At 41.6% G+C, this 25,743-nt stretch overlaps 1 protein-coding gene across 1 annotated transcript; it reads left to right on the forward strand.

Annotated features, from left to right (window-relative positions):
* Positions 1–266: 266 nt before the first annotated feature.
* On the forward strand, positions 267–25,743 carry LOC311105759 (transmembrane protein 255B-like; the record flags this gene model as incomplete). The annotated part of the gene is made up of 9 exons (XM_084147966.1): positions 267–327; positions 1,426–1,568; positions 2,529–2,591; positions 10,490–10,579; positions 13,790–13,870; positions 14,068–14,153; positions 19,587–19,746; positions 22,092–22,208; positions 25,630–25,743. 9 exons carry the CDS (start codon positions 267–269, stop codon positions 25,741–25,743), a joined length of 915 nt encoding a protein of 304 aa, XP_084004092.1.

Here is a 25,743-nt window from a genome sequence, read left to right on the forward strand (position 1 = left end):
AAATGCCTATTATTAGGCTAGTCCTTTAGTAACAAGTGAGCAGCATATCATCACAACTGTAGGCGACTAGGAGAGGGATCTTACGCGAGCATATTTGGCAACACGTTGGCCAACCGTGCACGCAGCGCTCTTATAAAACATTTAAAGAGCTCAATGCGCAACAGAAGGTGGAGAGGTATTCTGAAATCAGCCCAGCAGACGTAGCGCCTTGGCTCACTGAGGGATATTGTGGATATTATACTCCGTGGAGCATCGGTTTGAGGAGCATGACAACCGGGGCCATTCGGGACGCAGCGGATCGGGAGAAGTCCGCTCTCAGTCAAGCCGGTAGGCTATAGAGTTCAATTATGACTGTCATTCAATGCATTTTTTCGGTTGTTTAGCCTATACTGCGAATTAGTGTAGGCTACTGTATTTGTGTTACTCTACTGTTTGAATTAGGCGTACTGTTTTACCATATTATGCTTTGTAAATTATGACAGCAACAATTAAATAGCTTAGTTGAAAGGATTTCGTTTTGGTCAAGGAAAATGCAAGAGATTTTTGGCTGTATACATGAAGGCTATATATGTTTTATGCATATTTAAAAACATTATTTGTACAGCATTTTGACATAGCCTATAATCCCCAAAGTAGCTTGGCCTAATCATTAATCAAATAAATAAATGTATTTGCAGGTTTAACTGTCATTTTAAAGATTTACTTTGATTTTCTGCATTGGACCTTATTGTAATTTGAGACCTGGCGATGGAAAGAACGCTGACTGACTTGTAACTCGTGTATTGATCTTGATGGGAGATTTTTACATGCACTGATCGCAAATTAGAATTCAGCCCATTGTGGTTATTATACTGGCTAATTATCAATTTGCAGACTTGGTAGAGCTGTTTTGCAGATGTGGAGTTATTCACTGTCTGAGTAAAAAAAAAAAAATGTCATGACAGTATGACAGTCCGCACAATAAATTAGGTCTTAAATGTTACTATTACCATCATATTAACAAACATGATTATTTTGAAAATAATAAATCATGGACTGGAGCCTATTTGCTCTCTCTCTGTGCCAGAGTTCTCAGTAAAAACATGTAACTTTTTATTTTGTTTTTATCATAAATGGTCCCAGCCAACATATCCATGTGGGGCCCAAATGGGTTAATGAATGGCTGTTCCACAGGCCCCATGAGAGAAACCCAACAGAGACCCACAAAGTTTTGTCCTCAGTATCCATGTTGGCCCCACATGTGGTTATGAAGCCCAACATGAGCCCACATAAAGCCAACATGGCAACCACATGTGGGGCCAACATGGATACTGAGGATAAAACTTTGTGGGGCCCCAAGTGTTAACCCTTCTTTAATCCACCTGGGCTAGGTATACATTGTACAGTGAAATAGTTTTGTGACTGATTATGCATCTGTGGGTTCAGAGCTGATAAAGAGGAGGAACAGGATGGCAATATGGCTGGTACTGGGCATGCTCTGTCTGTCCCTGGTCCTGGTCATTCTGGGGCTCTACACCACCACTCGCACAGAGAGCCTCAGCATCACCGGATACACCTCTGGAGTCATTGTAAGTACATCTTCATCATTATCATCATTATCATCATCCTCATTATTATTAAAACCATTATCATCATAATCATAATTATGTTCATCTGCCATTTTCGTGAAAATTACTCACTATACATAAAAATTAACTTTTAACAACAACCACATTTGCTCTCTTTTTGTCATAAAAAAACGACACATACCTTAAGAATAAAGAGGTTGCAATGCCAAGAAGGCAGGTCTCCAGAAATGACTGACGGAGGAAACTGTGGTTTGTGAGTCGTTGTCCGCAAAACAAGATGTCTTCCAAATCATGACAGTTAAAATCTCATAAATGTCTTGAGAGCTATCATCATTCATGTTGTTGAACAAACCCTCATCTTATTAAAGCACATGACAGACAAACAACATACACTACCGTTCAAAAGTTTGGGGTCACTTAGAAATGTCCTAGTTTTCGAAAGAAAAGCATTTTTTTTGTCCATTAAAATAACATAAAATTGATCAGAAATGCTGACCTAGGCAGAGCTGCAAAGAAAAAGCCATATCTCAGACTGGCCAATAAAAATAAAAGATTAAGATGGGCAAAAGAACACAGACACTGGACTTTTTCTTTGCAACTCTGCCTAGGTCAGCATCCCAGAGTCGCCTCTTCACCGTTGATGTTGAGACTGGTGTTTTGCGGGTACTATTCAATGAAGCTGCCAGTTGAGGACCTGTGAGGCGTCTGTTTCTCAAACTAGACACTTTAATGGGGGTAACATTAGTGGCGTGATTCAACTGCACAGCTCATTGATGCTCCCAATTCTGTAGTAGTAGTAGTCCACCAGGGAATAATCTTTGCATAACAATAACATCAGTGAACGGAACTGTTATTTATCCCTTGACTTTATATGAAGTTTAATACTGCGTAAAGTTCACTACAGCAAGAGCCAACCTCTGGCATCTCTCTAACAGTGGCTGTTCTATTTGATCTCTGCAGTTGGCGTTTGGATCCTTCCTGGGTGTTCTTGGACTCTGCCTGGAGGAAAACCGAAAACAGCTGGTACATACTTCTACTTCTCACTCATTTGTGACATTTGTACTATCCTTCCTCCTGAATGGTCTCTCTCTCTTCCTCTGCTTATCCCATCATGTTCTTGCCTGATCCATCTCTCTCTCTCATCCTCTTGGTTATAGTTGCATCCATGCACAGCAGAGATTGATTTGAGTAACTCCAGGCTGTGTGCAGACTTTTTTCCCCAGCCCAACACTTTAACAACACACACGATAACATACGCACTATACACACACGTACACATGGATTTTGTGTTGTAGAAATGTGGTAGTGGAGTATGGGCCTGAGGGCACACACTTAGTGTTTTGTGAATACTGTAATGAATGTATTGTAATGTTTTTAAAATTGTATAACTACCTTAATTTTGCCAGACCCCAGGAAGAGTAGCTGCCGTCTCAAAGAGAGTGGGAGTGATTAAGAATAGAGAGTGGTGCGGTATCCAAGCCACAGCCTCAGTTTTGTGTAAAAGACAGAAATATGGTCTGGCCTGTAAAAGATAGAAGGAAAACCCCTAAAACGAATTGGATAATAGTCTTGAAAGATCTATGTCTAGGAAGATTTGAATCATTGTAGGCAGCTGATATTTGAAGTGAAACATATGCCCTTTTAATCGCTGCAACTAAAGACACGGTTTCTAGGGTAGAATTCAGGGTTGAGCATGTCAATCGTCCCATGGTACTCTCTGTTCTGTTGACTTTCAACCTCACACAGCAGGACTAGTCATTAACAAGTTAGAGAAGATGGACAGAGTAGCGTGTGTGTGTGTGTGTGTCTGTGTGTGTGTGTGTGTCTGCACGTGTGGGCGTGAGCGTGTGTGTGTATGCGTGTGTAGTGGATAAGGATATTGATGAGTACGTGTGGGGCTCCTCCATACCATACCATCTCATTTTATCCAGCAGAGGAAAACATTGTGAAAAAGGAGACAGATATTGAGGGTATAAACTGAAAGCAACTCGTTCGGTCGAGGAAAGACGGGGAGATGGAGAGAGTGAGGACACCTCAGCATAGAGGAGAAAATGTGCCTGGCTTGGAAAGTATCTCAACGCCTGCAGTGCAGACGCACACACACGCACGCACACACACACACACGCACAATAGTTAATGTATGAGTCTTAACAATTATTCCAGATGGGTATTTGTTAGCTGTTGTTCTGTGATCAATACATTTTACCACAGTTTTCTTGGAATTTAGAAAAACTGTAAACATTAATGAGCTTGTAATATAAAGTAAAGCAGTCTGCTGCTGATTATTCTCACCTGCTCATTTCTGTCTCTTGTTATGGTTCTTGTAATCGTATAAGAAAACAAGAGTATTTCCAATTTAAATCACAATAAATGTTAAAGAAGACTTTTTAATGATACTTCAATGTAGGTAAACAGAGACAGAGTGAGACCGCGAGAAAGAGAGCGAGATTCTGTTGATCTATAAGGATTATTACACTGAACAAAAATACAAATGTAAAGTGTTGGTCCAATGTTTCATGAGCTGAAATAAAATAACCCAGACATTTTCCATACGCACAAGAATGCACAAATTTGTTTACATCCCTGTTAGTGAGCATTTCTCTATTGCCAAGATAATCCATCCACCTGACAGGTGTGGCATATCAAGAATCTGATTAAACAGCATGATCATTACACAAGTGCACCTTGTGCTGGGGATAATAAAAGGCCTCTCTAAAATGTGCAGTTTTGTCACACAACACAATGCCACAGATGTCTCAAGTTTTGAGGGAGCATGCAATTGGCATGCTGACTGCAGGAATGTCCACCAGAGCTGTTGCTAGAGAATTTAATGTTCATTTCTCTACCATAAGCCGCCTCCAACGTCATTTTATAGAATTTGGCAGTATGTCCAACCGGCCTCACAACGCTGACCACGTGAATGGTGTATGGTGTGGGCGAGTAGTTTGCTGATGCCAATGTTGTGAACAGAGTGCCCCATGGTGGCGGTGGGGTTATAGTATGGGCAGGCATAAGCTACCAACTACGAACACAATTGCATTTTATCAATGGCAATTTAAATGCGCAAAAATACCGTGATGAGATCCTGAGGCCCATTGTGATGTCCATTTTTTTAAAGGTATCTGTGACCAACAGATGCATATCTGTATTCCCAGTCATGTGAAATCCATAGATTAGGGCCTAATGAATTTATTTCAATTGATTGACTTCCTCATATGAACAGTAAAATCAATGAAATTATTGCATGTTGCGTTTATTTTTTTGTTCAGTATATAACAGGCCACTGAATAATTCTAATCATGTCTGTAATCATGTCCAAGATAGACACGTCCAGCTATCTGTTAAACTGACATTGTCATAGACTCGACATGACCTCAGTGGTTGTCACGGAGTAGGGACCAGCTTATTGGCCAAAATGGCTGCCAGGGCTCCAGTCCTGCCAGACCACCCTGGTTTAATTTAGGTTACTTACTTACTGACTTAGGCTTATCTCCCACCAGAGATCACAGACCATTGACCATGTGCAGAGGTTTGCCCATGGCTAAATAGTTATGCTACGAGCGGTCTCTGAGGCTAGGGTAGTGTTTATTAGGGCAGGGGTTCTCAAACTTTTTGGGGGTGGGGACCCCTTTTGTGATAGCAAATTCATCAGGGACCCCCTCATAATCAGAACACAACTCGAATGAGATAAAAGAAAATAGGAGTTTTACAATGAATTCGGCAGTGCATGGCCGGACTAACCAAGTTTCGGGCCCTGGGAAGGAACATTTTAAAGGCCCACCTCTTGGAATTGCAGTTTTTAAGCTAATTTCCTGCAATACTACAACATTCTCTATGAGGCAGAGAGACAACTTTGCATTTACATTTTTTTTAAACCAATATCCCGGTGAGTCTCCCAGGTCCATGTTTCCCAAGGTTAAGAACATAAACTATAGATTAATAATATTACATTGTATTGTATTACACCCTCTAAACTTATTCCACTGATCCCTTGGCCAAAATCGTTGAATCTGTTGTTGTTAGTAATATTCATTAACAAAAGAGAAACAAACAATGTTTTATACATATATAGTGCATTCGGAAAGTATTCAGACCCCTTGACTTTTTCCACATTTTGTTATGTTACAGCCTTATTCTAAAATGTATTAAATTATTTTTTTCCCCCTCATCAATCTACACACAATACCCCATAATGATGAAGCAAAAACTGGTTTTTATACATATTTGCAAATTTATAAAAAAAAAATAGAAAACTGAAATATCACATTTACTTAAGTATTCAGACCCTTTACTCAGTACTTTGTTGAAGCACCTTTGGCAACGATTACAGTCTTGAGTCTTTATGGTTATGACGCTTCAAGCTTGGCACACCATATTTGGGAATTTTCTCCCATTCTTCTCTGCAGATCCCCTCAAGCTCTGTCAGGTTTGATGGAGAGCGTAGCTGCACAGGTATTTTCAGGTCTCTCCAAAGCTGTTAGATTGGGTTCAAGTCCGGGCTCTGGCTGGGCCACTCAAGGACATTCAGAGACTTGTCACAAAGCCACTCCTGCATTGTCTTGGCTGTGTGCTTAGGGTCGTTTTCCAGTTGGAAGGTGAACCTTCATCCCAGTCTGAAGTCCTGAGCGCTCTGGAGCAGGTTTTCATCAAGGATCTCTCTGTACTTTGCTTTGTTCATCTTTCCCTCGATCCTGACTAGTCTCCCAGTCCCTGCCACTGAAAAACATAACCACAGCATGATGCTGCCACTACCATGATTTACCGTAGGGATGGTGCCAGGTTTCCTCCAGACGTGACGCTTGGCATTAAATCTTTGTTTCATCAGACCAGAGAATCTGGTTTCTCATGGTCTGAGAGTCTTTAGGTGGCTTTTGGCAAACTCCAAGCGGGATTTCATGTGCCTTTTACTGAGGAGTGTCTTCCGTCTGGCCACTCTACCATAAAGGCCTGATTGGTGGAGTGCTGCAGAGATGGTTGTCCTTCTGGAAGATTCTCCCATCTCCACAGAGGAACTCTAGAGCTCTGTCAGAGTGACCATAGGGTTCTTGGTCACCTCCATGACCAAGGCCCTTCTCCCCCGATTGCTCAGTTTGGCCGGGCGGCCAGCTCTAGGAAGAGTTTTGGTGGTTCCAAACTTCTTCCATTAAAGAATTATGAAGGCCACTCTGTTCTTGGGGACCTTCAATGCTGCAGAAACGTTTTGGTACCCTTCCCCAGATCTCTGCCTCGACACAATCCTGTCTCGGAGCTTTACAGACAATTCCTTCGACGTCATGGCTTGGTTTTTGCTCTGACATGCACTGTCAACGGTGGGACCTTATATAGACAGGTGTGTGCCTTTCCAAATCATGTCCAATCAATTGAATTGACCACAGGTGGACTCCAATCAAGTTGTAGAAACATCTCAAGGATAGTCAATGGAGACAGGATGCACCTGAGCTAAATTTCGAGTCTCATAGCAAAGGGTTTGAATACTTATGTAAATCAGGTTTTTCTGTTTTTGTTTTTTTATACATTTGCAAACATTTCTAAAAACCTGTTTTCGCTTTGTCATTATGGGACATTGATGATGAAAAAAAATAATGTAATCAATTTTAGAATAAGGCTGTAACGTAACAAAATGTGGAAAAAGTGAAGGGGTCTGAATACTTTCCGAATGCACTGTATACACACTGAGTGTACAAAACATTAGGAATACCTGCTCTTTCCATTAAATAGACTGATCAGGTGAATCCTGGTGAAAGATATGATCCCTTATTGATATCACCTGTCAAATCCACTTCAGTCAGTGTAGATGAAGGGGAGGAGACAGGTTAAGGAAGGATTTTTTAAAGCCTTGTATGTGTGCCATTCAAAGGGTGAATGGGCAAGACAAAATATTTAAGTGCCTTTGAACAGGGTATGGTTTGAGTGTGTCAAGAACTGCAACGCTACTGGGTTTTTTACGCTCAACAGTTTCCTGTGTGTATCAAAAATGGTCCACCACCCAAAGGACATCCAGCCAACTTGACACAGCTGAGGGAAGCATTGGAATAATGGAATGGAAATAATCATTAATTTAATTTTGTAAAGTGGTTTCTTGCATCAAACAACACAACATTTTCAGTCACCTTCTTGTCTGAAGGACAAGTGGATAAACTGGTTAATGTCAATCCCTACATGTTTTTTTCAAAAGTCTCATAGAATGTAGGCCTACATTGAACACCATAATAATAATAATAAAATGCCATTTAGCAGACGCTTTTATCCAAAGCGACTTACAGTCATGCGTGCATACATTTTTGTGTATGGGTGGTCCCGGGGATCGAACCCACTACCTTGGCGTTATAAGCGCCGTGCTCTACCAGCTGAGCTACAGAGGACCACAACACCACACATTGTCTGCTACTGTAGGCTGACTGATAGAACAGCTATTATCATGTTAAAATGTTATGGGATGCATTTTCTCCATAGTTTTTTATGGTAGGCCACTCTGATAGGCCTACATTATGATCAAATAGCCACAGTAGCCTACTTGGCCACTGTTATAACTAACATAAAGCGGATACAGCCTCAGTGTTCACAGTAAACACGTGGCAGAAGTTGCACCGAATTTTCAAAACGTTCAAGTTTGAGCTCATCAGACCTGAAATTTGCTAAGTGCCGAAACATTGGTTATGGGTATGCTTGTAATCATTAAGGACTGGTGAGTTTTTCAGGATAAAAAATAAATGGAATGGAGCTAAACACAGACAAAATCCTAGAGGAAAACCTGGTTCAGTCTGCTTTCCACCAGACACTGGGAGATTAATTCACCTTTCAGTACGACAATAACCTAAAACACGAGGCCAAATCTACACTGGAGTTGCTTACCAAGAAGACAGTGAATGTTCCTGAGTGGCCGAGTTACAGTTTTTACTTAAATTTACTTTAAAATCTATAGCAAGAGCTGAAAATGGTTGTGTAGCAATGATCAAAAATCAATTTGACAGAGCTTGAAGAATTTTGAAAAGAATAATGGGCAAATATTGCTAAATCCAGCTGTGGAACGCTCTTAGAGACTTACCCAGAAAGACTCACAGCTGTAATTGCTGCCAAAGGTGCTTCTACAAAGTATTGACCCATGGGTGTGAATACTTATGTAAATTAATATTTCATTTTCATTTTGAATAAATTTGCAAAGATTTCTAAAAACATGTTTTCACTTTGTGATTATTGGGTATTATGTGTAGCTGGATTAAAAAACATGTAATCAATTTTGAATTCAGGCTGTAATACAACAAAATATGGAGTAAGTCAAGCGGTATGAATACTTTCTGAAGGCACTGTATATATATTCAGATCTGGCCGCGGAACCCTGCAGTGTTACAGGAGGGGGTCGCAGTTCTGGAGCGACCAACTAGGTGTCATCCTCCGACAACCTTAGGCACCTCCTCCTGTCGGGACTAATCATCATCCTATTGGTGTCACCTGTGTCTATCGGTTCACCTGTGTATTTATGCCCTCACTTCCCTGTGTTCCCTTGCTCAGTTTTCTCTGCTAGTTTCTCTATGTCCAGCAGTACTACTCAGTGTCTGATCTGAGATCTTTGTACAGGTACTTGAGAAGTGTTCTCCCTGTTTCGTTATTTGTTTCCATCTTAGGTAGTATTTCGTATTTTGGCTGTCAGCCGGTTTTTGGAGACTTATTTGCTCCGCCTTTCTTTTATCGTGATAAGTCCGTTATTTTGTATTTTGGCTTCGGGACCACCAGTAAATATCCTTGTTTCACCATCTCTGCCTACTGCCTACTGTATATCCTGCACCGCACCTGGGTCACACCTCACACCAACCCTTACACTGCAGTACCTCCGCGGACGAGAGCCCCTGTAGTCCATGTACAGTTTTCTTCATTTTGGTGCCTACCCACTGGGCACAGATATCATTTCAACTTCTAGTTTTTATTTACAATTCATTGAGATGTCAACTAACGTGACTTCAACGTGAAGTCCAGCATGTCATTGGATTTAAGTTAAAAGTTGGGTGAAAAAAAATATTAAATTCCCTTACGTTGATGACTTTTTGCAAATCGAATCAGTTTTCCACGTTGATCCAATGTCATCAGATTGAATTATTTGTAGAAACTACAGAGGGTAGTGCGTACGACCCAGTACATCACTGGGGCCAAGCTTCCTGCCATCCAGGACCTCTATACCAGGCAGTGCCAGAGGAAGGCCCTACAAATTGCCAAAGACTTCAGCCACCGTAGTCATAGACTGTTCTCTCTGCTACCAAAAGGCTTCTTAACAGCTTCTACCCCCAAGCCATAAGACTCCTGAACAGCTAATCAAATTATCTATGCATAGTCACTTTACCTCTACCCACATGTACATATTACCTCAATTACCTTGACTAACCCCCACACATTGACTCTGTACCGGTACCCGCTGTATATAGCCTCACTACTGTTATTTTACTGCTGCTCTTTAATTATTTTATATTTTTATATTTGTCTTATTTTTTATTTTTTGCTCATCTATTTTTTACTTAACAAATAACATTTGATTTGATTCATTCAAGTTGAGTGAAAAGTTTGCTTTGACACAGCTGTTTGCATTTGGTCTGACATAATGTATTGAATCCATATATGCTCCCAAGTGTGTTTGTTGTAACAATCATTTGGTCTTCTGTCTTCATCAGACCCCTGATGAAATTGAAACTGGGCACACACTGGTTGAATCAACGTTGTTTCTACGTCATTTCAATTAAATTACCTTGAGCCAACGTGGAATAGACATTGAATTGACGTCTGTGCCCAGTGGGATTGCTACAACCCGCTTGGGAGGATATACGCAGTGTACTATCTTCCTAGTTTTGTTGTTGAACATTAGTCCTACTAGCATGTGCTCAGTCATGTGTGTGTTCCTATCTTTTCGAATAATTTATTTTTCCCTTCCTCTCCAGCTTGTGGCGGCCATTGTTTTCCTCAGCTTCGGGATCATAGCCTCCTTCCTGTGTCTGGTGGTGGATGGCGTCTTCATCGTTTTCAACATGGTGAGTCACGTTGCTGCTTCACGTGTGTCTTTCAACTCAACAGATCACATGGTATTTGAGACAATTTTGACTGTAAATGGAAATCGAATCTAAAACTCATTTATTTTTCATTCAGAGTGAAAATAGCAATCTTGGTGGGGAAAAAATAATTTATTTCTCATTTATTCAGTCGGCAGTAGGCTTGATCTCAGTTTCTCTTCCCCAAGTCTGTTTAATTATGTAAATTCTGCATTTCTTCTGTTTTTCTCTAAACTGTGAGCAAGAATTAATAATGTCAATGCAGACAGAAGTAAGTCTTTGGGTATAGCAAACTGGTCTCATAGACTAGACATAACATAATAAATGTAAGTCCTTGACACTCAAATTAGTATGATATGTTTAGTTTGGTATGGTTACAGATAGTAGGTTACTTAAGGCAAAAAACGAAAGAAGGATGGTTGGTCGGGGTGTATGGGTGGGCATATAACGTGACCGTCTAGCAACCCAAAGGTTGCATGTTCGAATTTCCTCACGGACAACTTTAGCATTTTAGCTAATTAGCAACATTGCAACTACTTACTACTTTATAGCTACTTTGCAACTACTTAGCATGTTAGCTAACCCTTCCCCTTCCCCAAACCATATCCCTTTTAGCTAAACCTTCCACTAACCCTAATCCTTAACCTAACTCCTAACCTTACCCTAACCCCTAGAGCTAGCTAACGTTAGCCACCTAGCCACCTAGCTAACGATAGCCACAACAAATTGGAATTCTTAACATATCATACGTTTTGCAAATTCAGAACATATTGTACGTTTTGTGATTCGTAACAAATCATAAGAATTGTAATTCGTAACATATCATAGGAAATGGATGATGGACATCCCACCCCCCCCATCATCACTAGTTCTGTTCACAATCATCAACCGGCCAAATCAAGTCCATATTGTCATCTGGTTTAGATGTCTGCCTCTACATTCTATCAATGCTTATCCTTATCCAGCTTTTGTCACAGAAAAATTCCAATGCACTGTACAGATGTAGGATCTTAATTTGAGCAAGTTTGCTAAGCAGGAAGATTATTATGTAGATTATAATGAATCAACATTTTTGTTGGGGTTGATAAATGTTTCATAAGGGAAAATCAAGTCTGAAATGTCAAAGTGGAAATTACTGACTTCAGAAGCCATTTCCTGCATTAAAAAGGAAAGTTCTCCTGCAACAGGGTGATCAAATTAAGATCCTACATCTGTATGTATTTCGTACTTACAGAGGTCAATAGCAGAGTTGACTTGACTAGTTCCAACGTAGTGTCCAACTAGTTGATATACTTATCTACAGTATGTGTTGAACATACATAACTACTTTCTGTTTACAACGCCTTAGCAAAACCTGAAAAAAACACTGCTTCTGCTTCTAACACATACACATCCTTGAAGTGCAGTCGCAAAAACCATCAAGCTCTATGATGAAACTGGCTCTCATGAGGACCGCCACAGGAAAGGAAGACCCAGAGTTACCTCTGCTGGAGACAATAAGTTCATTAGAGTTAACTGCACCTCAGATTGCAGCCCAAATAAATGCTTCACAGAGTTCAAGTAACAGACACATCTAAACATCAACTGTTCAGAGGAGACTGCGTGAATCAGGCCTTCATGGTCGAATTGCAGCAAAGAAACCACAACTAAAGGACACCAATAAGAAGAAGAGACTTGCTTGGGCCAAGAAACACGAGCAATGGACATTAGACCGGTGGAAATATGTCCTTTGGTCTGATGAGTCCAAATTTGAGATTTTTGGTTGCAACTGCCGTGTCTTTGTGAGACACATCTCCGCATGTGTATTTCCCATCGTAAAGCATGGAGGAGGAGGAGGTGTTATGGTGTGGGGGTGCTTTGCTGGTGACACGGTCTGTGATTTATTTAGAATTCAAAGGCACACTTAACCAGCATGGCTACCACAGCATTCTGCAGCAATACGCCATCCCATCTGGTTTGCGCTAGTGGGACTATCATTTGTTTTTCAACAGGACAATGACCCACACCTACAGGCTGTGTAAGGGCTATTTGACCAAGGAGAGTGATGGAGTGCTGCATCAGATGACCTGGCCTCCACAATCACCCGACCTCGACTCAATTGAGATGGTTTGGGATGAGTTGGACCGCAGAGTGAAGGAAAAGCAGCCAAGCTGGTTGAGAGAATGCCAAGAGTGTGCAAAGCTGTCATCAAGGCCAAGGGTTGCTACTTCGAAGAATCTAAAATATATTTTGATTTGTTTAACACTTTCTTTGGTTACTAAATTATTCCATATGTGTTATTTCATAGTATTGATGTCTTCACTATTATTCTACAATGTAGAAAATAGTAAAAAATAAAGAAAAACCCTTGAATGAGTAGGTGTGTCCAAACTTTTGACTGGTACTAATATATGTATATATATATATATTACATCCGTCTTCTGCTTCTAATATACGCTGAGTGTACAAAACATTAGGAACACCTTCTTAATATTGAGTTGCACCCCGTTTTGCCCTCAGAACCGCCTGAATTCGTTAGGATATGGACTCTACAAGGTGTCAAAAGCATTCCACAGGGATGCTGGCCCTTGATGACTCCAATGCTTCCCACAGTTGTGTCAAGTTGGCTGGATGTCCTTTAGGTGGTGGACCATTCTTGATACACACAGGAAACTGTTGAGCGTGGAAAAACCCAGTAGCGTTGCAGTTCTTGACACACTGAAACCGGTATGCCTGGCACTTACTACCATACCCCTTTCAAAGGCACTTAAATCTTTTGTCTTGCCCATTCACCCTCTGAATGGCACACAATCCATATCTCAATTGTCTCAAGGCTTAAAAATCCTTATTTAACCTGTCTCCGCCCCTTCATCTACACTGATTGAAGTGGATTTAACAGGTGACATCAATAAGAGATTATAGCTTTCACCTGGATTCACCTGGTCAGTCTATGTCATGGAAAGAGCTGGTGTTCCTAAAGTTTTGTGCACTCAGTGTATATATATTTTACATCCGTCTTCTGTTTTATTGGAGAACTTTACAATGCCGGAACAATATGGAGTGTAATTGGTAATGCTATTAAAAAGGGGTGTGCCGGAATTGGATGGAGTCATTGCAACTGTGTTTGAACCATACAACTGCAGTCTATTCAATTATCTCATGCATTAAGATATCATGTCTCTCTGTTTCTCTCGCTCTCCCTTCCCACACCAGGATGTCCGTCCTCTGAAAGCAGGGAGATGCCAGTTTTACAGCAGTGGAAACAGCTACATCTATGAGAATTACTATGCCTCTGTAAGTACAGCTGAACGCATAACAATATGACTTGCTGTTAGCTATACTGTCCAATTCTGAAAATATGTGTAGTACATAATGTCTGGCAGGGGGAAAATTACATTTTAAGGGAGGGGTCGATCACCTTTGACAAATCTCTGCTTGTACTGTACCTGTCACTCAATACTGTTGATTGGAGTGTCTGCCTCCTCTTGCAGGTGCCATGCCAGGGTCTCACGGAGTCATGTAGTATGAAGGTACGCAGTGGGACCTGCTACTGCTGCGACCTTTATGACTGTGCCAAGTGAGTCAAAGATACACATACATTAAAGGTCCATCATGTAGCTTTGTGTACGACCCAACAGATTTCTGATTGAAATGTTATACATCTGTCATTCTCATTGAAAGCAAGTCTGATAAGCGGTAGATCCAACCGGGAATAATCTAACTGGGTAATAGAAATGCAGTGCTAAAATAGCTATATAATAATAATAATAATAATAATAATAATAATAATATGCCATTTAGCAGACGCAAAGCGACTTACAGTCATGCGTGCATACATTTTTGTGTATGGGTGGTCCCGGGGATCGAACCCACTACCTTGGCGTTACAAGTTTTTTGCTACCACTCCATAAGGGCGGAGATAGTGAGTAGTGATCTTGAGGGCAGAGTAGTGATCTTGATAATTATCTACCCATTTCCAGGCTCCCTTGTCTTGCGAAAATACTAGAATCATTGGTCAACAAATGGATGTTATTTTCTATCTGTAAATTGCATTCATAATGTTAATCGATCTGGATTCAGACCTAAACATAGCACCACTACGGCTACCATGCTTGTTGTAAATCATATTGCAAATGCTTTAGATGACAGAAAGAATTGTGCTGCCAGGCTTGTCAAAAGCTTTTGATACTTAATCAAATAAAATGTTATTGGTCACATACACATGTTTAGCAGATGTTATTGCGGGTGTAGCGAAAAGCTTGTGTTCCTAGCTCCAACAGTGCAGTAGTATCTAACAATTCACAACAATACACAAATCTAAAAGTAAAATTATGGAATTAAGAAATATATAAATATTAGGACGAGCAATGTCGGCGTGGCTTTGACTAAAATACAGTAGAATAGAATATAGTATATACATTGAGGGAAAAAAGTATTTGATCCACTGCTGATTTTGTATGTTTGCCCACTGACAAAGAAATGATCAGTCTATAATTTTAATGGTAGGTTTATTTGAACAGTGAGAGACAGAATAACAACAAAACAATCCAGAAAAACGAATGTCAAAAATGTTATAAATTGATTTGCATTTTAAATGAGGGAAAGAAGTATTTGACCCCCTCTCAATCAGAAAGATTTCTGGCTCCCAGGTGTCTTTTATACAGGTAACGAGCTGAGATTGGGAGCACACTCTTAAAGGGACTGCTCCTAATCTCAGTTTGTTACCTGTATAAAAGACTCCTGTCCACAGAAGCAATCAATCAATCAGATTCCAAACTCTCCACCATGGCCAAGACCAAAGAGCTCTCCAAGGATGTCAGGGACAAGATTGTAGACCTACACAAGGCTGGAATGGGCTACAAGACCATCGCCAAGCAGCTTGGTGAGAAGGTGACAACAGTTGGTGCGATTATTCGCCAATGGAAGAAACACAAAATAACTGTCAATCTCCCTTGGCCTGGGGCTCCATGCAAGATCTCACCTCGTGGAGTTGCAATGATCATGAGAACGGTGAGGAATCAGCCCAGAACTACACGGGAGGATCTTGTCAATGATCTCAAGGCAGCTGGGACCATAGTAACCAAGAAAACAATTGGTAACACACTATGCCGTGAAGGACTGAAATCCTGCAGCGCCGGCAAGGTCCCCCTGCTCAAGAAAGCACATATACAGGGCCGTCTGAAGTTTGCCAATGAACATCTGAATGATTCAGAGGAGAACTGGGTGAAAGTGTTGTGGTCAGATGAGACCAAAATTGAGCTCTTTGGCATCAACTCAACTCGCCGTGTTTGGAGGAGGAGGAATGCTGCCTATGACCCCAAGAACACCATCCCCACCGTCAAACATGGAGGTGGAAACATTATGCTTTGGGGGTGTTTTTCTGTTAAGGGGACAGGACAACTTCACCGCATCAAAGGGACGATGGACGGGGCCATGTACTGTCAAATCTTGGGTGAGAACCTCCTTCCCTCAGCCAGGGCATTGAAAATGGGTCGTGGATGGGCATTCCAGCATGACAATGACCCAAAACACACGGCTAAGGCAACAAAGGAGTGGCTCAAGAAGAAGCACATTAAGGTCCTGGAGTGGCTTAGCCAGTCTCCAGACCTTAATCCCATAGAAAATCTGTGGAGGGAGCTGAAGGTTTGAGTTGCCAAACGTCAGCCTCGAAACCTTAATGACTTGGAGAAGATCTGCAAAGAGGAGTGGGACAAAATCCCTCCTGAGATGTGTGCAAACCTGGTGGCCAACTACAAGAAACGTCCGACCTCTGTGATTGCCAACAAGGGTTTTGCAGAGGGGTCAAATACTTATTTCCCTCATTAAAATGCAAATCAATTTATAACATTTTTGACATGCATTTTTCTGGATTTTTTTGTTGTTATTCTGTCTCTCACTGTTCAAATAAACTTACCATTAAAATTATAGACTGATCATGTCTTTGTCAGTGGACAAACGTACAAAATCAGCAGGGGATCAAATACTTTTTTCCCTCACATATGAGATGAGTAAAGCAGTATGTAAACATTATTAAAGTGGCCAGTGATTCAGGGCCCTCACCTCCTCCCTGTAGGCTGTCTCCTCATTGTTGGTAATCAGGCCTACCACTGTTGTGTCGTCTGCAAACTTGATGATTGAGTTGGAGGCGTGCGTGGCCATGCAGTCATGGGTGAACAGGGAGTACAGGAGGGGGTTGAGCATGCACCCTTGTGGGGCCCCTGTGTTGAGGATCAGCAAAGTGGAGGTGTTGTTTCCTACCTTCACCACCTGGGGGGCGACCCGTCAGGAAGTCCAGGACCCAGTTGCACAGGGCGGGGTTCAGACCCAGGGCCCCGAGCTTAATGATGAGTTTGGAGGGTAGTATGGTTTTGAAGGCTGAGCTATAGTCAATGAACAGCATCCTGACATAGGTATTCCTCTTGTCCAGATGGGATAGGGCAGTATACAGTGCGATGGCGACTGCATCGTCTGTGGATCTATTCGCGCGGTAATCAAATTGAAGTTGGTCTAGGGTGTAAGGTAGCGGTGATACTAGCCTCTCAAAGTACTTCATGATGACAGAAGTGAGTGCTACGGGACGATAGTCATTTAGTTCAGTTACCTTTGCTTTCTTGGGTACAGGAACAATGGTGGACATCTTGAGGCAAGTGGGGAAGGCAGACTGGGATAGGGAGAGATTGAATATGTCCGTAAACACTCCAGACAGCTGGTCTGTGCATGCTCTGAGGACGCGGCTAGGGATGCCGTCTGAGCCGGCAGCCTTGCGAGGGTTAACACGCTTAAATGTTTTACTCACATCGGCCACGAATACTACAGTCAATGTGTTGATAAAACTTTGGGAGCGTTTTCCTCAAATTTGCTTTGTTAAAATCCCCAGCTACAGTAAATGCGACCTCTGTATATGTGGTTTCCAGTTTGTATAAAGTCCAGTGTTGTTCTTTGAGGGCTGTCATGGTATAGGCTTGAGGGGGAATATACATGGATGTGACTATAACAGAAGATAATTCTCTTGGGAGGTAATGCGGTCTGCATTTGATTGTGAGGAATTCTAGGTCGGGTGAACAAAAGTACTTGAGTTTCTGTATGTTATCACAATCACACCATGAGTAGTTAATCATGAAACATACATACGCCTTTCTTCTTCCCGGAGAGTTCTTTATTCCTGTCTGCGTGATGAACTGAGAACCCAGCTGGCTGTATGGACGGGGACAGTATATCCAGAGAGAGCCATGATTCCGTGAAACAGAGTAGGTTACAGTCCCTGATGTCTCTCTAGAAGGAGATCCTCGCCCTGAGCTTGTCTACTTTAGACTGAACATTAGCGAGTAATATACTCGGAAGCGGTGGATGGTGTGCACTCCGAATACCTTTTCTCCGACGGCGGCGTCTTGGAGCAGCCTCTGGGATAAGTTCAATTGCCCTGGGGGGTACGAACAAAGGATCAAATTCGGGAAAGTCGTATTTCTGGTCGTAATGCTGGAGAGTTACCGCCACTCTGATATCCAAAAGTTATTTCCGGCTGTATGTAATAACACAAAAAAAACATTCTGGGCTAATAATGTAAGAAATAACACACAAAAAAACAAAATACTACCAAGTTGCTTAAGAGCTAGAAGCAGAGCTGCTATGTCTGTCGGCGCGATCTGAAGACCATGTTATTCTGTTGAATAAAGCTGTCCTCGATAGGGTTGGGTACTGATGCTTGCCGACGGTTTCATAATTATCTCAATGAACTCAGGCCATCAAGGTAGATGGGGTCAAATCTGAGTTCCTTGAGTTACATAAAGGGGTGCCTCCTGCTGTTTTCAAATCTCACAGAGGGCTAGGACTGTTACATATAAGTGTGCTTAGCCTGATGTCTAAACTGGACTTTCTGGATGTCTGGGTGCATGTTTACAATCTTTATAAATAACATAAAAAAATATTTGTATGCAGATGATACATTGTTGTATTCCATTGCGCCATCGGTTGGCCAAGCCTTTTCATATTTGAAGTCTGATTTTCAAGCACTGCGGAGGTCACTAATGGATCTAAAGTTAGTGCTAAATGCAAACAAAACAAAATGCATGTTTTTTTTCCTAGGTCCCATAACTCAGATTAAATGAATTTGTAATGACTAGTTTGAACGGTATACAAATTGAGCGAGTTCCTTCCTACAAATATCTGGCTTTATGACAAACTGTAATTTATAAAACATGTCACTGAGCTGGAGAAGAAGTTTACGTTCATGGTTGGTTTCTTTTATAGAAACAAAGCATGTCTGACTTTGGTTAATAGGAAGGAAATTGTCCAGGCCATTTATGTCTATTTTAGATTATGGGGGATATTATCCATCTACAATTAAACCACTAGATGCTGTTTTCCATTGTGCTGTTGGGTTTATTACTGGTGATGGATATAGAACTCACCATTGTGTTTTGTATAAAAAATGTGTTGCGCCTCTGTATGTAAGGAGAGGGGAGCATTTTCTTGTCCATCTACAAAGCACTCATGCAGAAACTTCCTATAGATCTTATCATCATTAATTCAATTTAGACTTACAAATTACCAAACCTGGTCTCAGGCTTGAAAAACACTGGAGGCCCCTTCGGTCTACACAGAGTTGGGTAAAGCTGCTTTTAGTCTTTTTGCGCCCTTTATGTGGAACAACTTACAGAGCTCTCTGAAATTAGATGTTCTGGTCTCTCTTGGTCAGTTCAGCGTAATGATCGGAGACTTCTATGTTGATAAATGTCTGTTTTTCTTAATATATTTTATGTTTGATGTATTTATGCAGGGCTCATCTGTAAAAGAGACCCTAGTCTCAGTATGACTTCCCTGTCAAAATAAAGGTTAAAAAAAAAACAATGGTCTGGAAGAACTCCTGGGCCTGCCCAACTCATATCATACTACCTTAATTGTATAGCTTTATAAAGTAGCATAATGTTATTCTATGAATGGCATATTAAAAGCATAACTAGAATAATATTGTTATAGGATTGGTTGTTAGTGATGTTGTCCTCTCTTGTAGTGGGGGCTACATGAACAACTACTATGAGTTTGTGGGTGTGCGGAGCTGCGGGGACGTGCTGTCCCTGTATGTGTTGATCTGGGTGCTGACCAGCCTCAACCTGGTGGCCGCCTTCCTGGGTATCCTGACCACCGCCGTGCTGGGAAGCATCAAGGACAAGGTGAGAGACACAGGAAGCTGCAAAAAATCCCACTCTAATGTACTTGTGCAATACTTAAAGGTTTGTGGTGTATAATCAGGAGTCTTGTGTAGTACTTGCAGTTCAATCATATCCAGGTCTTATTCCATATTGTATTCAACTTGGGGAAAGGGATTGGGAAAAATCATCCAAATCAAGGTGGCAGCATTCTCTTGCCTTTCAGGCTCCTGCCCATGCCAAACATTCTTCGCAGTAGCCCACAGGTGTGTGGCAACCTGTAGTGGCGCTCTCCACTGCCGTGGTGCTGAAGCGTCAGCGCCTTTCTCCTGCGCTGTCTAACGGTAGCTGTCCATGGTTCTGAAATACTTTGGTATTTTCTCGGAGCTCACAGGTTAACATTGGCCTCGATTCAATTCGTAGCGCTGAAGATCTGAGCTGTAGCGCGATTGAAATTTAAAGGTAATTTTCGATTGAGCCGACATATGCAGTGTTTACCTTGAATGCAGTCTCTGCGAACACAGGAATATTGCCTTTAAATTTATATCGTGCTGTAGCGCAGGTCTTCAGCGCTACGGATTGAATCGAGGCCATACTGTTCTTCATTATAGGGACATTTTAGGGAAATTACACTCCAAATTCAAAGTTTCTCCGATGTTTTCAGGTTGTGTAGATCCAGCTATGTGCCGCCTCAACCTCAAACGAATGTAAAAGATAAGCACAACAAATCTGGAAGTTACATGGTGCTTATCTTTTCCATTTGATATAGCTGAATCTACAAAACAGATGACCTGGGACATCTGAGATCTGATAACATAACTCACTTTAAGTGCACTATACGTGTTTGATGCCCTATTCCCTATATAGTGCACAACTTTTGACCCGAGTGATGAAGGATCTAGAGTACGGGTTTCTTTAAGTGAGTGGAGGCGAATCACATAACTGTTGCTTGACTGCACCTATAATGCTATTAATGAGACAGACTGGCGTTTATACAGTAGAGTACAGTGAGTCCATTCAAGGTGTACCGTATCTAGCTGTGTTCCAGAGGAGTGGAAGTGAAGCCTCTGTCGAGGTCAAACACAGCAAGAGATAGGAGTTGTGGAGCGTAGCAGAGGTATCAAATTACAGGCAATCTCCCAGATGATATATCATGATGACTCCTAAGGACATATGGTGTCAAGATAAAACAGTGTGAGCCGGTAGGGGTGTGGGCCGGGGAGCCATTAAACTTTACGACTTTCTTCTGCTATCATTGTTCTTCTGCTATGAAATCGTCTAAATACTGCCAGTGTTTGCTTTAGTCTGCCTGGAGTGCAGGGTTGATCGTTTTTGGGACCATTAAGCCAGGCAAGCTCAATCAAGCACAGATCAAGTATTTACAATTATTTCAAATAGTATTTGAACCCAGGTCTGTCTGCTAAGCTTGAAGGGGTGGATGGTTGTTGGGGAAAGGCATATTCATACCTTTCAGATCAACAATGTATTTTAGTTTCGCAGCAATCCAGATTCTAAATGTCACGACTCACTTAAGAGGAAAGAGAGATATCTCTCTGACGATCATCCTACGTTGAATGGCCCCAGGAGAAACAGAACAGTTAACTGGCCCTGATTGAATTAGGGATGTGTGGAGAGGAGATGGCGGGGAGGGAGAAGGGCAAATGTTCTGTGTTGCGGCACGATAGAGCAGGGAGACACCGAAGGGCATAGCCCAGGAAGACACACATCAACGTCAGAGATAATAGTTTTTTTAGAAATCGGAGAGATCCCCCTTCCACCCCAGGATCCCCCACCCCTTCCTGTCTTATCCAAATACCATGGCATCGCTATAATTCTCTCTCCCCACCACTTCTGGTTGATGAGCAGCGTGTCAGTGTGTGTGCGAACAAGCGGTTGTGTGTGCGTGTATGTGTGGGGTGGGGGGGGTGGGTGGGGGGGGGGGGGGCGGATGTGGTCAGAGTTGGATGTGTGTTCATCTATGTGGCAGACATTGGGCGACACAGTTCCTCTATCTCAGGCCAGGCCAGACCTGGGATTTGCGCTGTTCTGGGAAAGAGAGCGAGGAAGCCTATTGACTTCAGATCAAACAAGATATTAGGGCTGAATAGTTGCCTACCAGGAATGCGTTGAATTTAAGGTTGTTGCTCACGCCATCTTCATCTCCCAAACCATCAAATTACATTTTATGGCAGATGAAATCTGAATACTTTTGTATGGACATCATTTCAGATATCCAGCACAAGCCTTTGTGTGTGTGTGTATTTTGTGATCACATTTTGTTTCATAATACACACGAGGATCACAGCACACTCTTCACTTGTAACAATTAACAATCACTTTGAACCAAAATGTGTTTGTGTGTTTGACAGAGGAGCAGCTCAGTGACCCTGTCGTCAACTCATCTCTCCGAATGGGGATGTCTCTCCTCCCCCACTGCCCCCCTGCTGATGGACAACACCAACACAGGACACCAACACCTCTACCCAGTCAGTCTCTCGCGCTCTCTCACGCACACACAAGTGATATCCATACAGCAACATGCTGTCTCCTTAAATAAACCCCTGTCTATATATTTTAAGGTCATCCTTTGTCCTAAACACACCTTGCTTTCAGTGGGAGTGCTGGCAATTGTCTTGTCACTTGTAACTCTGCTTGCTCCCACCCCTCCACTCCTGTTAGTATTGGAACAGATAAGAGCAAAACCCACTGGCTAAGTGTCAAAGCAAACTCATCTCTCGCAGATAGTGAATACATAAAAAAAAAACACATCCACATGAAATGCATGATAAACACACCATAAAACGTATTTAGTGCAAAACACGACAATAAAATTGCTGTTTCCACTGAATCTTCAGTGTGGAAATGAATGTTAGTGTAATAAGTGTGTCTCTATCCCACAGGTCAGGCTCATGACCCACATTTGCTGTTCCCATATAATGAATCTGATCCTTTTCTCTGCTATGATTTTACTAGACGAATTAAGCCCTATACCGAAACGGAGGTTGTAGAAACAAATCATTGCCGTCCTGGAAAAACCTTGTATCTCCTTGTAACCTTTTAGATTTTGGTTGTTGTTTTTTTACACACATTGAAAGTAGTCATTCCCCTTCATGTGCAGTGAGTTTTTAAATTACTTTAAGACCAATCAAAGTCACTCAAAACAGCTTGTGAATATCCGTGACTATGGTAATAGATCTGAAAATATATTTCAAAAATCCATTTATGATAAGTTTTCTTTTTGGACATACAGGGCTCTATTTGAATAAACCTGATGCAGGTAAATCCTAATGCTGGCGGTAGCATTATAGGTTTAGGGGTGTGTCCGATTAATTTTTTTACATTTTCACAACCGAAATGATGGGCACATTAGATGGCGGTGGCACGAAAGGGCTGGGTTTTGATGAATAAAAAAAGTTGTGGGTGTGTCGAGGCTTGGCCACTCACTGGCCAATCAGAATGTGCTCCATGGTTAAATAATGTTGGGTATTTATGGTATTTTATGTTGTCATCAACTCCAATTCTAATGTTAGTCCGTTTATAGCCAGTTCGTTAAATAGCCTGCCCCATATTTGCTAAATATTTTGAACATGTTTGCAGTCCACATTGTTCTAATTGCATTGCTTCAATATGGAAATACATTGTTAACCATCAGCTATAGCATTCACACTGATAGGGGCTAGGCCTACTGTAAATAGCAGTCTGGACATAGACATGACAACTTAGTCAATAAGCAAAAAATCTATTAGCTAGGCTATTGATAAGTCCTTCAAAGACAGTGTTCGATTCTAATCTAATTCTAATTAAAACGAAACAACTTGTTTTAAATAGGCTTGTCTAAATACAATTACAGGCACCATAATTGCTCCTCATGGGTGTATAATACAGACTAGGCAACTTAGACAATGGAGGGTTTTACGCACATCCAAACTTTTCAGAGGAGCTGGATAAAGATCCAACATAAAGAGAAAGGGGGAATGTCAACTGGCAGCAATTTAATGTTTTATAAACATCATAGAACGATCTTACAGATCATATTTGCATTTCACCAGAAATAGCAGATTAAATTGTATTGCATTCGAGCCATGTACGTTCTCACCATAAACCCATGGACAGTGAATCTTTGTAAAAAGTTTGGTTTTTAATCAAATGAAACAAAAAACAATATTTTAAACCAAGGACAATATTTCTAAATAGGATCGAGTCAGAAGCATGATATCATAAATCACATCTAGTTCCATGAGCATAAGGCAATGTGTGCACACGTATCGGCAGGAGGCATGGATGTCTGTCCTATTCATTGAATATAGTTTCTGAAATAGTATACACTAACCCTACAATAGGCCTAGTTATAACAAACATGTACTGTAGCCAATCTAGTATTCTTTTTATTGGCTTCAACATGGAAATATTTGTCAACACATAATGCACTGCATGTTCCAGCCATGGAGAATTGGACATTGCCCAAATGTTATAATAAGATTAGCCTACCATCGCGGTTGATATGGCCTGTTAGTGACTTTCCCACGTGAAAGGTAAACAAACGAACAGGAAAATAGTCTAGGCTACAAGCGGATTCAGCACCAACTTGATGTTCCTAAACAGACTTCCTACAGTCACTGACACCTTTCATTCAATGAGCATCACACACAGGTCTAATGAGTCCAAACTTTTTGCAGAAGCTGCTGCAAGGACATAAATAATGTCCAATTATAAAGAAAAAAACGGGAATGTCTGACTTAACCAATTGCGTTACCGCTAAGACCAGCTTTTTGTGAGTCTTAAATAGCACCAGTAGCGCTCCTTGAAATTGGCACAATAACGCACCTTAAATATCTCCCCGCCTCCCTCCTCAGTGCAAGCGAGCTAATATAAGACAGGTAAAATACCAACACTGGTGAAAGGGTTTTTACAAGTCAAAATGGCCGAAGAGCATGTGTTTAACACTAGTGCCGCCTTAACGGCAGCCAAAAATAGAGCCCCTACATGGTTTTTCAAGGACGCCAAAGACGTATTTCAACAACAACCTCTGTTTCGGTCTTGGGCCTAAGTAGTCCTGTTATTGGTCTAGTAAAACCATAGAGAGAAAGGGGTGAGATACTGTACATTGGATGGAAACTCACAGATGTTCTGGGAGGACTCAGCTCCCTCTGACATCCCATATTGCCCTGCTGCCCTCCCCTCTGCCCACCGTCTACCTTACCCTGTGTATTAAAAACACAGCTATGCAACTACTGGCTGCTAGAAAGACAGAGCACCAAGTAGCCCTAGTAGATCATGGCAGGTGCATGACTCAGCAGAGCTAACAAGAACAGCCTCCAACCAATGAACCCCCAGAGAACAAGAACTTGTCTGAGACGCAGGTAGCTTAGTGGTTAAGAGCGTTGTGCCAGTAACCAAAAGGTCGCTGGTTCTAATCCCCGAGCTGACTAGGTGAAAAATCTGTCTATGTGCCCTTGAGCAAGGCACTTAACCCTAATTGCTCCTGTAAGTCGCTCTGGATAAGAGCGTCTGCTAAATGACCCCAAAAAATATTAGGCCTACCTCCATTTGGAATATTTGTTACTTTTATTTGCTTATCCACTCAAATAGGTGATGTTCAAAGTCTGCTATTTGCAATTATTCCCAAGTAGAGTGTAGTTACAAATGGAAAAATATTGTTTTCCCCTCTTTGCCCAGCCGAATCAAACTAAGCTTTGTTTGTTTTGTGTTTGTGTTTATTTGACATCTATTACGTTTATTTGGTTATCCACTCCAACTGGTTGTGGTTTTCAATTCAAAGTCTGTTGTTTGTAACTATTCTTTACCTAGTAAAGTGTAGTTATAAATGGAACAAATTAGCAAATTGAACAATACCGTTTAGCTGAATCCAACTAAGCTTTGTGTTTTCTGTTTTGTTCTGTCTTTCAGAGAGCATCCCTATACTTTGCCCCAGCGGCGGGGGCGGAGTTCCCCCAGAGTGATTCGTCAGTACCCCCCCGTCCGGACCCCAACCCCTCTCCCTTCGCCCCGCTCTACAGTTGA

The sequence above is a fragment of the Coregonus lavaretus genome, assembly GCF_964263955.1.
Source record: "Coregonus lavaretus genome assembly, chromosome: 30".
Classification (NCBI taxonomy): domain Eukaryota; kingdom Metazoa; phylum Chordata; class Actinopteri; order Salmoniformes; family Salmonidae; genus Coregonus; species Coregonus lavaretus.